Here is a 12,703-nt window from a genome sequence, read left to right as displayed (position 1 = left end):
CCAATGAACCATGAAAATGAGGTCAAGGTCAGATGAACCATGCCAGGCAGGCATGTACAACTAACAATTCTTCCATACAACAAATATAGTTGACCTATTGCTTATAGTTTAAGAAAAACAGACCAAAACACAAAAACTTAACACTAAGCAATGAACCGTGAAAATGAGGTCAAATGACTGACATATAGATCATAAAATATTTCCATACACCAAATATAGTTGACCTTTGACATATAATATTAGATAAAAAGACCAAAACTCAAAAACTTAACTTTGACAACTGAACCATGAAAATGAGGTCAAGGTCAGATGACATTTGCCGCTAGACATGTACACTTTACAATCATTCCATACAACAAATATAGTAGACCTATTGCATAAAGTATGAGAAAAACAGACCAAAACACAAAAACTTAACTATAACCACTGAACCATGAAAATGAGGTCAAGGTCAGATGACACCTGCCAGTTAGACATGTACACCTTACAGTCCTTCCATACACCGAATATACTAGCCCTATTGCTTATAGTATCTGAGATATGGACTTGACCACCAAAACTTAACCTTGTTCACTGATCCATGAAATGAGGTCGAGGTCAAGTGAAAACTGCCTGACGGGCATGAGGACCTTGCAAGGTAAGCACATACCAAATATAGTTATCCTTATAGCTATCTTCAAGATGGATCAATACAAAAAAAAAGAATTGTTGATGCAAGTAAGGTAGTAAGAATGCAACTTAGTAATTCTGGAGATTTATTTCTGTCCTGCCATGGGTCAACTTTAAATATGTTCCAACCTTCTACAAGAAAATTAGTACCTTCCAAGTATACTGCTGCACCACTGATTATAAAGTCAGCATTTCATATTTCTAAGAACAACAAAATTATTGTCGGAGCACAGGAAGATGGTACAGCATTCCCCCCCAAAGGTCCTAGGAAAGTTATAGTGATGAATATGGAAGAACATACTATTTAGACAGTGAATCAAAACCTATATTTACCTTACCATACAGAATCACCACTGACAACAACAATGACATCTATGTTATTGATTTATTCAACAATCAATTCAAGGGCAGGGTGGTAAAGCTAAATCAGAGAAGTGGAGTCAGCCATGTTTATATGGGACATCCTGAAATTAATTAATGACTCTGATCATCCATTTATACCCATAGATTTAAAAAGTACCCCATTTAATAATATTATAGTTGCTGATTATAACAATAGCTTTTTACACATCCTTGATAACATTGTACAATGCATTCATTTTGTTAGAACAAACAAACTTGGGATAGGCAGTCCATTAAATATAGAAATTGACAATAATTCAATATTCATTGCATGTAAATCAGACATTTTAGAAGTAAAATTTTCAGGAGTGTTAATATGATTAAATTTAAAATACTGACATCTTATAGTGTTTACAAATGTAATAAACCGAAATCATTAAATATATATGTACTTCTATATTTGTTTTTTTAAAGGAAATGTTGGATAAATGTCAATGAAGCAACCACCCAATTACTTATAGTGTACTTAGCTTGCAAGGTTGTACTGTCCTTTCACAATAGCAAGGAGCCAAAATACCGTATAGCGGGTTATTTTTCCAGGTGTAAAATTTCGTGATTTTCATTGAATAAGTTAAAAGTATACAAAATATTTTTGCGGTTAATATTTTGGCAAATTGTTTTTTTTTTAATACCTTTGCATGCATGTGCACTTTTAAATTGGCAGAATATATTTTTGCAGATTTTGTTCTTTCCGCAAAATAAGTGCTATATGGTACTTCTTCAAGATTCATTAGCATAAAAATGTACAGTGCAATACAAATAGTCTTACCATCCTATCTTGATACTTGACTTCGTGTTTTACATGAAGATTAGAGAACTCAGAACAGTGCACAGGATAAATGTCTGCTTATTTTACTGATCATGATTGAATTTAATGTTGAAGTCTTTAAAATAAAGTGTCTTAATACAGGTATCACAGAAACTTTACCACTGATTCAAGAAAATAAGGTGAAGTTCGAATGAACCTTCTAAACAAGCTTTCTTTGTACAAAACACTGAATTAAGTTGACGTAATGTAAATTCAGAAATTATTGCAAGGTTTTTATTATTGCGAAACCCAATAATTTGATTTCACATTTTGAAATATTTTATATGAATTAAATAGGATTTTCCTGCATGATAATATTTGCAAATCTGGGCCCCAAACAGGATCACATAATCAAATAAATGAATTTTTGTAGGGTTCAGAAATGGACAGGCAAAAACAATCTAAGTGTCACTTTTTCCTACTAGAAGGTCTATAACTCAACAATGATTAAATCATGAAAATCTAACTTGACCTTCATTTAGTCACAGGAAAAAATTAATCTAAATAGGAAAAGATTTTCATCAAAGTGTTTTCAAGTCATTGCACGGACACAGTTTGGCAGTCTTCTGACCAGTTTCGATCACCAAATCAATAACTGATGGTCATTGTATAATGATATGTCACTAAACAAAGTTTCCAGTGGAAGACGAAAAATATTAATCAGAACAAAATCAGAAGGTCTTTCCTGGAAAAGTGGAAAGACCTAAATATACTGAAACTAAATTAGGCCTAAATTAAAATATTGTTTGTTTGCCCTTTTCCGACCCTATGTTTTGAAACAGGGTAGGTAGGTAGGTAAAATATTTTATTTTTTTCCCCAAAAAAATAACTTGGCTCGGTATATTATTTGTCATGGGTAGGCAGGTAGGTAAAATATTTTATTTTATAGATACAAAATCTGCATAATGTCATTTTTTTGTCCGTTTTGTTTTTGCAAATAAGTTTTCCGCTGGGACTATTAGTTTTGAAAAAAAAAATATATAAGAGATAACTTTGTACTGGTAAGATAATGTCCGGGCAGACATATATTACTAGTAGAAAAAGTCCCTAGAGTGTTACAAATTTCGTGTGTGCCTTTTTTTCCAAAAAAATGCTATAAGACTTAAAACTCAATTGTCACGTATTTTGCATCACATTTATAAATGATCTGTATGGAAAACTTGGCGATTTTACTGCCAGATATTCTCCACTTTACAGGGTTTTGTCACTTTTGGTTCATGTCAGATATAAATAATTTAGCGGCATCGTTAACATAATCATTCTGATATGGGGATCACAAAAGGCCATCCCTACAATGTACATAGAATACAACGTCCATTTACAAATTAGTTTGTACACACGTTAATACTTTTGTATCAAACGAACTTTTTTGTAAATGAACCCTGCTCTTTAAGTTTAAAGGTACAGAGTAACGTACTTCATATCATGATTTCAGAAAGCTGAACGTTGAACACATCGATTTCAAACAAATGCTTTGAAACTTCAAATGCAAGTGTTCATGTCAAACGCTCAGGTGATACCAAACGGACTGGACCTTATACGTAAGGATAAAACCCGAGGATTCCGGTAAAAAAGTTTTGAGCGGGAAATACAAATATAAGATTTTTGGTAGGAACGAAAAAATAAAATAAAATCTTGCTGGTAAATACAAATAAAAGATTTTCAGGCGGAACGAATTGATAGGGTCGGTCGGTAAAGGGCAAACAAACAATATTTTAATTTAAGCCTTATGTATTGTGTTCAAACTTCTGTATAAGGAAATTCAAGTTCATACTTTAAACAAGGAAATTGATGATAGACAAAATTTCAGCAGTACCATTTGCTGGAAGTACATTAGAAAGCTTAGGTCAATGTAAATTTAAAGCGAACAGAAAATTTTCAATGGCTTTATCAAAATCTTTCCAGAAAGGACAGACAATCTTAGCATGTCAAATGTGTGAAGAAGAAAGTAAGATATAGTGGAAATGTTTACTGTGGGATTTATTGATATGCAATAAATGTAGGAAAATGCATGAGAAATTCAAATCCTCTGAGGAACATAACATTGTGGACTTAAAAAATATTGCATCTGAGCAAAGTACATCAGGAAAGATTCTGAATTTCAATAACATTAAATGTGACAAACATGCTGGGAAAATATGCTGCTTATATTGTACTCAATGTGAAGAAACTGTCTGCCCTTTGTGTATTTCCAATGCCCACAATACACATAACATGGTTGAAATCAGTGAAGGATTCAAAGTTGCTATTGAAGTTTTGAGAGATTTGCAAGCTAGCACAGACCAGGATCTCCCTAAATTGAGAACAAACATGGAGACACTGCAGAAGATTAAAACAGAAAGACTGTCAAGCTATTCAGAGAAAAAAGAAGCAATACTGCAACAAGAGAAAGTTTTGATAGATATCATTCATGACTGTAGAAAAACAAAGAACAGAAAAGGAAGAAATAAGACTTGTAGATACAACAAATTACCGGTACAACAGTCTACTAAACTTCGTTCCAGGTTGTATTAAACAACAAACCATTGCATCAATGTATGGATACTTGTTGAAGCCTAAATTCAACACGTTTAGAAAATTAAAAACCACCTTTCCATATATACACTGCATGGTATATACTAATGGATCTATGTGGATGAGTAACTTTACCTTATCGTCAATAGAACATATCAGTTTTCTTAGTGATTTATCAATAATAAAAAAATGTACTGTCAATGTAAGTGATGTAGCTAGAATACAACTAAGTAATTCTGGAGATTTATTTTTGTCCAGAAAGAAGTCAAGCTTGTATATATATCAACCCAAAACAGGAAAAATAGTGAAGTCAAAGTTCTCAGTTGCACCACTGATTATAAATTCTGCATTTCATATTTCTAAGAACAACAAAATTATTGTAGGAGCACGGGAAGATGGTCCGTTACTTCCTCCAAATGGTCCCAGGAAAGTCATAGTGATGAATATGGAAGGAGAACGCGAGATGACATATCATTTAGACAGTAAATCAAAACCAATATTTACTGCACCATACCAAATCACCACTGACAACAACTATGATATTTATGTTGGTGATTTATTAAAAAATGACAAAGAGGGCAGAGTGATTAAGCTTAATAATGGAGGTGGGGTCAGTGATGTTTATATGGGACATCCTGAAATTAATGACTCTGACCATCCTTTAATACTTGCAGATTTAAAAAGTACCTCATCTAATAATATAATAGTTGCTGATGATAAGAATGGCATTTTACACATCCTTGATAACAATGTACAATGCATTCATTTTGTTAGAACCAAAGAACTTGGAATTGTCAATCCAAATTCTATAGAAATTGACAATGAGACAATATTCATAGGCTGTGGATCAGAAATTTTCAAGGTAAAATTTTCAGGAGTGTAAATAAGATTGCATTTAAATTACTGACATTTTATAGTGTTTACAAATGTAATAAATCAATATCATTAAATCTATATGTACTTCTGTATTTGTGTTTAAAAGGAAATGTCAGGTAAATGTCAATGAAGAAATCACCAAATTACACATCAAATCCCAACAATTTATAGTGGACTTTGATTATAAAAGGTTGTATTGTCCTTTCACAATAACAATGAGTACAATTCCTTTTTCAAGATTTGTACATGTTGTAAGAAAAAACATGTTCAGTGCAATACACATATCCTATCTTGATACTTGACATTCTGTTTCACATGAAGATTAAATAACTGAACAGTGCACATAAATGTCTCATCTGCTTTTTTTTTACTGATCATGATTGAATTTAATGTTTTCTTTCAGATCAATGTCTTAATACAGAAACTGAATATTACCACTGATTCAAGACAAAAGTGTACATGCTGAAATGTCTGGCCTTCTTTACTAACCATTGATACAATTTTGATAGTCCTAAATATAAAGCTTTACTACAACTATCATAATCCAAGAAAATGAGGCCAAGATCATATAAACCAAACAAAAATCATATGTTCATCTTACAACCATTCAATACACTGAATATAGCTGACCTATTGCTTATAGTTTCTAAGAAACAGACTTAACCAAGAAAACTGAACACTGACTAATGAACCATGAAAATGAGGTCAAGGTCAGATTAACCATGACAGGCAGACATGTACAGCTAACAATCCTTCCATACAACAAATATAGTTGACCTATTACTTATAAATTAAGAAAAACTGACCATGACACAAAAACTTAAATTTGACCACTGAACCATGAGAACAAGGTCAAGGTCAACTAAACCATGTAAATCTGACATGTACATCATAAAATATTTTCATAAACAAAATATACACCAAGTATACACCAAGTATAGTAGACCTATTGCATAGAGTTTAAAAAACCCCAGAGCAAAACACAAATTAACTATTTATAATCACTGAACAATGAAAATGAGGACAAGGTCAGATGACACCTGCCAGTTGGACATGCACACCTTACAACACTTCCATACACCAAATATACTAAACCTATTGCTTATAGTTTCTGAGAAATGGATTTGACTACAAAAACTTAACCTTGTTCACTGATCCATGAAATGAGGTTGAGGTCAAGTGAAAACTGTATGACGGGCATGAGGACATTGCAAGGTTTGCACATACTAAATATAGTTATCTTATGACTCATAATAAGAGAGAAATCAACATCACAAAAATGAGGCCAAGGTTAGATAAAAATTTAAACCTGCCAGTTGTACATGTGCACCTTAAAACAATTCCAAATATAGTATCTGCAATACAGATGTGACCAAATAAACTGAACCATGAAAATAAGGGGTCAAGGACAATGGACATGTGACAGACATAAACTATGTAACATAAGTTATCTCCTAACAAGGTATGAGGCATCCAGGTGTTTTATGTTCTGAAATATAAAGCTTTATACTTATAGTCTATGCTGAAGCCATTTGTAATCCCCATGTCTTGCATTCTTGGCAAACAGTAAGTAAGTATCTTACAAACCAGAAAAAAACTCAAGTCACTTGAGTCACTTGAGTCAAAGCTAATGCAGTTTTCTATAATTTTGATATAAGTTGTTCCAGAAGTAGTACACACTGTAAAAATATTTTTGATAAAGTGCATGTCAAGATTATTTTGATTTTCATTTATTGTCAAAATAAATGCACTACACAATAACTGTGGTCTCAGGCTATGTGGTGTAGCAGATCACTGCATACAGTAAAACTCAATTATAGCAAATTAACTTACTTTTTAATAATCCACAGACGATCATCCAAAAAGCATGGCAAAATGTCTGGATATAACGAATTCACTTACAGTGAAGTTCCTGATATAACAAATCATCTTATCCCCATAATTATTAAGCACATGTAATGGCAGGCATTCATTGCGAATTTTTAATGGACAGCAGTTTATATACTGTGAAAGTAATGTATTTGTGGGTATCAATTTTTGTAGTTTGAGTAACAGTTGCATGTTCCTGGGTTCTTAAATTCATGGATTTTAGTTTTTTGGAAGAAAAAATTAAACTTAACAAGTTAAAATAATAATATTTTAATTTTCACTAACTTGTACATCTTTCATCACTGACAACATTCATCAACTTTTCATAAGATAATTGCTTTCTGACTGAAATAAGCCAATTCATATATTCTTCAAAATGTTCTCCATTGAAGGAAATTCCAAAGTAAACATTTAAATTGTTTCACACATGAAATCAGAAGTGATGACACTAAATAACTAATCAACAGATTAATGGTCTCCAATGGTGTTAATTGGTCCTTAAACATGTCACTTTAAGAAAACAGTTACATAAAAAGCAAGAGGCTCTCAAGAGCCTGAATCGCTCACCTGTTATTTTTTGCCTAAAATCTTTCCACAATCATAATTTTGCTTTGTAATACAATGTATATATTAATGAGTGTCTTCAAAATTCCATCGAAATGTTCTTAGTATCTATCCTATTTTCTTCAAAGGCAGATTTTTTTGTTTACCCCCTATGTTCCATTTTATTCATAGTGGCTATGTTTCTTGACGTACAAGGAAATAAAATACAAAATTTATACTAGAAATTCTGAAACTCATTCAGCCTAAGTTTTGCTGAAATTGATTTAACAGTTTTAAAGCAAGCAAACTAGATAAACAAATTCAGAAAAATTGTCTTTAAAGGGCAGTTACTTCTTAAGGGATCGATTGACAATTTTGGTCATATAAACTTTTTTGTAGATCTTACTTTGCTGAACTTTTTGGCTGTTTACAGTTTATCTTTATCATTAATAAAATTCAAAAAAATAACTAAAAACTTTCCAAATTTCCTTAAAATTACCAATTTAGTGGCAGCAACCCAACAATGGGTTGTTAGATTGATCTGAAAATTTCATGGCTGATAGAACTAAACCTAAAGCTGTGGTCACACCTTACCAAATACACAAACGTAGCACGAAACAATGCCTAACAGATGAAAATAAAAAGTTGTCTGTTGACAAAATTGTTTCTGTTGGGAGTCCGTTGCTGTACAGACCAAATAAAACTGACCCGTAACGAATGCATAACAGGCAAACACCGGATATGCAATGTACGAGAAATGGAAATGTACCAGACCAGAAAACATAATGCCCATAAATGGGGCATAAAAATTAAAGGCGACAATAATAATGCATGTAAATCGCATAAATATTCTAAAAGTTTCCCGGTAACTGGTTTTGTTTGTTCTTCAAAATGCTGCAAAATGTTAGTGTCTGGCCTGAATAAGAGCTGCTTGATAGTGAAGACGTGCCCTTACTCTAAGATCGATTATGAATAATAAGAATTCATGACACTCAAGAAATCTGACATACCAATAATTGGCATTTCTGACGGAAATTTTCATTTGGCATTTATCCGTTTCAGATCCGTTCATCATCAGTTTTATCCGTTAAATGTCTGGTAGAAGTCTGTTGGTTAATTTGTCTACCAGACCTCCAATGATATAGAAAGGACAAGTAACGGATACAAAATGGAAACGAAACGGATGAGTATCGTACAAAACCGATGCCTATCGGACGTTTAACGGACTCTTCATCCGTTGGACATCCTTTCAAAGTTTTTAACATGCTCAAAATTTTCCACCGTACAGAACGGACGTCTAACTGATGTGAATAGATTGAAAAAAGTTATCCGTTCAGCATCCATTCCAGCTATACGTCAAGGTGTGACCGAGGCTTTATGAACAATTTTACCTCACATCATATTTGCTCTAAATTATGATCTAATTCGTAACCTCAACCGAACATAAAGCATTTATCAATATAATACAAAACTGTTGGCAATTTTACGTTTGTTCCTGTCTTGTTCGAAATTCTTCTTAGCTTTGAGAGCACAAGTTTCTGCTGACCGGATTCTTCTCTCGTCGTCGGTATCTGAAGCCAGCTCATCAGAAAGATACTCCTTGACTGTACCCCACCCGGCAGGGGATTTGGCTGCAATCTTGATGCATTTGTTGCGCTTATGAAGTTTGTCTTTGAGATCATAGCAAATGTCTTTGATCTTATCATAGTCCCTCGACTCGGTGGTGCGTTTGATTCTAGATAACTCGTGGTCAATGTCCGAATTAAATTCAAATTGAAGTTTATTCCCGGAAAACTTGAAATTATATGAATGTTCTGCTTTAAGTTTTTTCAAGACTTTATCAGATTTACTTGCCGCTTCTTCTTTCAACTCACGTTTAAGACTTCCTATTTTGCTATCAAAATAGTCCATGAAAAGGCATAAAGTTGATTCAGCAACGTCTTTGGCTGTTTGTTGCTCTTCTCTACAGGTATTGGGAATAGTTTCTTCGCTTTCGGAATTTTCCATACTCAATTGAATGTACAAATTTGTAAGAATATGAAAAAGCCTCTGGAACACTTGACTGCAATGACTCGAATGACTTGAACTACCTTAAAACCACCCGTGCATGAAATTATACCAGCATTCTTTATATATCCAATCAAACAGACCTATCTATAAATAGCATACACACGTGTACCTTACCAAAAAAAACAAACTTGCATCGATATATGTACAACTTTGATAAATATAATGCTTTAGTGTTTAAGATGAGCCAAAAACTGCAGTTTATCCCTGATGTTTTATTTTAGCCATGGCGGCCATGTTTTTGTTTAAAACAGATAATAAAACACAAACTCTATTCTAGATACTCTAAGGATCATTCAGCTTAAGTTTGGTTGGAATTGGTTTTGTAGTTTCAGAGGAGAAGTTTTTTTATAAGTTAGATAACATGATAAACAAATTGTGAAAAATTGTCCTTAAAATGCAATAACTCCTTAAGAGGTCAATTGACAATTTTGGTCATATCAACTTATTTGTAGATCTTACTTTGCTGAACATTTTTCTTGTTAACAGTTTATTTTTATCATTAATGATATTCAAAATAATAATTGAAAACTTCTCAAAATTTCCTTAAAATTACCAATTTAGTGGAAGCAACCCAACAATGAGTTAACAGATTCATCTGAAAATTTCATGGCTGAAGGATCATTCCGCGAAAGTTTGGTAGGAATTGGTTCAGTAGTTTCACAGGAGAAGATGTTTGAAATAGTTTACACCAGACGGACGACAACAGACGCCAAGTGATGACAAAGAAGCTACAATGAATTTTGAATTGTAGAATAAATTCTTATGAAATAAAAAATAGCAATCCCTTAATGCAATTTAGTATTAGAATTATGAGCATATAAAATTAACACGTCATCATTGCATATAATCACCTGAAGTCTGACTTTAATCGATAAAAACTAAATTTTCATGAAAATTTTAAGGTTAAAAGTCATACAGTTTTTTTTTAAAGATTAAATGAACAGAATTCTGTCTAAAGTTGCATTTTTAGTTCATAGTGGGTTGCTGATTATCATATTCGATGTCGAAAAACCATGGATATAATATCTATGGTAAAACCTATGGTAAAGGGGTCAATGCGCTGATTTGGACAGCAGTTCTTATATTTTATTGGACACTTAAATTCGTTGGCAAAGCCATTCAGGAAAACTACAGAAATTTGTACCCCAGGACTAAAAGTACTTTCACTGTATTTTATTAAAAATTTGACCAGCCCTAATACCTTTTAGTACTTGAAAAACAAGGATAAAATAAAAAAATCTTATGAAAAGACAACTGTGTCTCTGGCGAGGAAAAGGCACAGATTGTGAGGTCACCAAGAAAGTCCAAGATGTTGACGCTTTAGTAAAATTATGAAAAAATATGTAAAAAAATAAATAAAAGCTTACCTGAAAAAATCCACTAGCAGCTTCTAGATGATTACATAAGGCTGGTAATAATTTAACAGCTTTTGTGGCTACTTCCTTTGGAGTTAACTGATCAATGTGTGAAAATCCTATGTTCTTATCCGTCTTTTGCTGTTCAAAGAAAACATTTCAAATGAATTTCATTACAATCTATGTACATATGGCATTGAACTCATGATTTGAAAGCACTCTTTTGACATTATTAATCCACTGAATCATTCTTTCATTGAAACTAGAGGCTCTAAAGAGCCTGTGTTGCTCACCTTGGTCTATGTGCATATTAAACAAAGGACACAGAATGATTCATGACAAAAATTTTTTTTGGTGATGGTGATGTGTTTGTTATATCTTACTTTAACTCCTTAAGGATGTACTTAGGTGAGGTTAGGTAAAAATTAATAAATTAAGAAGTTAAAACTGATACTATAAGCTGGTAGAGCATCAATTAAGGATAAAAATAAGCTTAAAATATTGATAGGTCATGCACCTCCTTTTCGAGATATTTGAGATTTAAAATATGGCGGGAAAAGGCTGACTCAGACTTTTATCTTATATTTGCATTGGTATTATTAGGTCTCAAAACAAAAGAAAGAAAATTAAGAATCTTATAAAATTTTGGTAAATGACCTTTCATAAGCTATTAAGTCTTATATGAAAAAATAAATGGGTGTTATGGGGCAAAATATTTTACATTGTATTGTATGGAAAAACACCAAGGAGTCCGAACATTTGGCACAAATTCCAAAACCTTTAAGTACATCCTTAAGGAGTCAACTGACCATTTTGGTCATGTTGACTTATTTTTAGGTCTTACTTTGCTGTACATTATTGCTGTGTACAATTCATCTCTTTCTATAATAATATTCAAGATAATAACCAAAAGCTGCAAATTTTCTTAAAATTACCAATACAGGGGCAGCAACCCAATAACAGGTTGCCTGAATGGTCTGAAAATTTCAGGGCAGATAGATCTTCAACTATTGACAATTTCATCCATCTCAGATTTGCTCTAAATGCTTTGGTTTCAGAGATATCAGCCAAAAACTGCATTTTACCCTATGTACTATTTTTAGCCATGTTGGCCATCTTGGTTTGCGGCCGGGTCTTCGAACACAATTTTAAAACTAGATACCCTAATGATGATTGTGGACAAGTCTGGTTAAATTTGTCTTTCTCAGAGAAGATTTTTGTAAAAAATTACAAAAATTTACAAAAAATTGTTAAAAATTTACTATAAAGGGCAATAACTCTTTAAGGGGTCAACTGACCATTTTGGTCATGTTGACTTATTTGTAGATCTTACTTTGCTGAACATTATTGACGGACGCCAAGTAATGAGAAATGCTCACTTAGCCCTTTGGGCCAGGCGAGTTAAAAAGGATGCTATTATTTATATGGAATGAACCAAGTGTTTCTAATTACAAAATTGAAGTTATCCCTTTCCAATGTTGACAAAATTACATCCTGATTCAATTGACTGTTATGGTATATCTTTTTCACAGTTGGGTTCCTTTTAAAGACATAATCATGTCCTTTTTCCTTGTTAATGACACTACTAAATGTGTTT

General features: G+C 32.7%; 1 protein-coding gene across 4 annotated transcripts in view; it reads right to left on the bottom strand.

The window, feature by feature from the left end:
- The window catches only part of LOC139512225 (Fanconi anemia group D2 protein-like), a 109,516-nt gene that overhangs the window by 54,664 nt on the left and 42,149 nt on the right, over positions 1–12,703 (bottom strand). For all 4 annotated transcript variants that reach the window (XM_071299704.1, XM_071299677.1, XM_071299685.1 and 1 more), the window contains exon 30: positions 11,119–11,247. In XM_071299704.1, the coding sequence (XP_071155805.1) occupies positions 11,119–11,247 (129 nt within the window). The remainder of the gene's footprint in view (positions 1–11,118; positions 11,248–12,703) is intronic.

Source organism: Mytilus edulis, chromosome 1, assembly GCF_963676685.1.
Source record: "Mytilus edulis chromosome 1, xbMytEdul2.2, whole genome shotgun sequence".
Classification (NCBI taxonomy): domain Eukaryota; kingdom Metazoa; phylum Mollusca; class Bivalvia; order Mytilida; family Mytilidae; genus Mytilus; species Mytilus edulis.
This window is presented reverse-complemented; position numbering and strand designations above follow the sequence as displayed.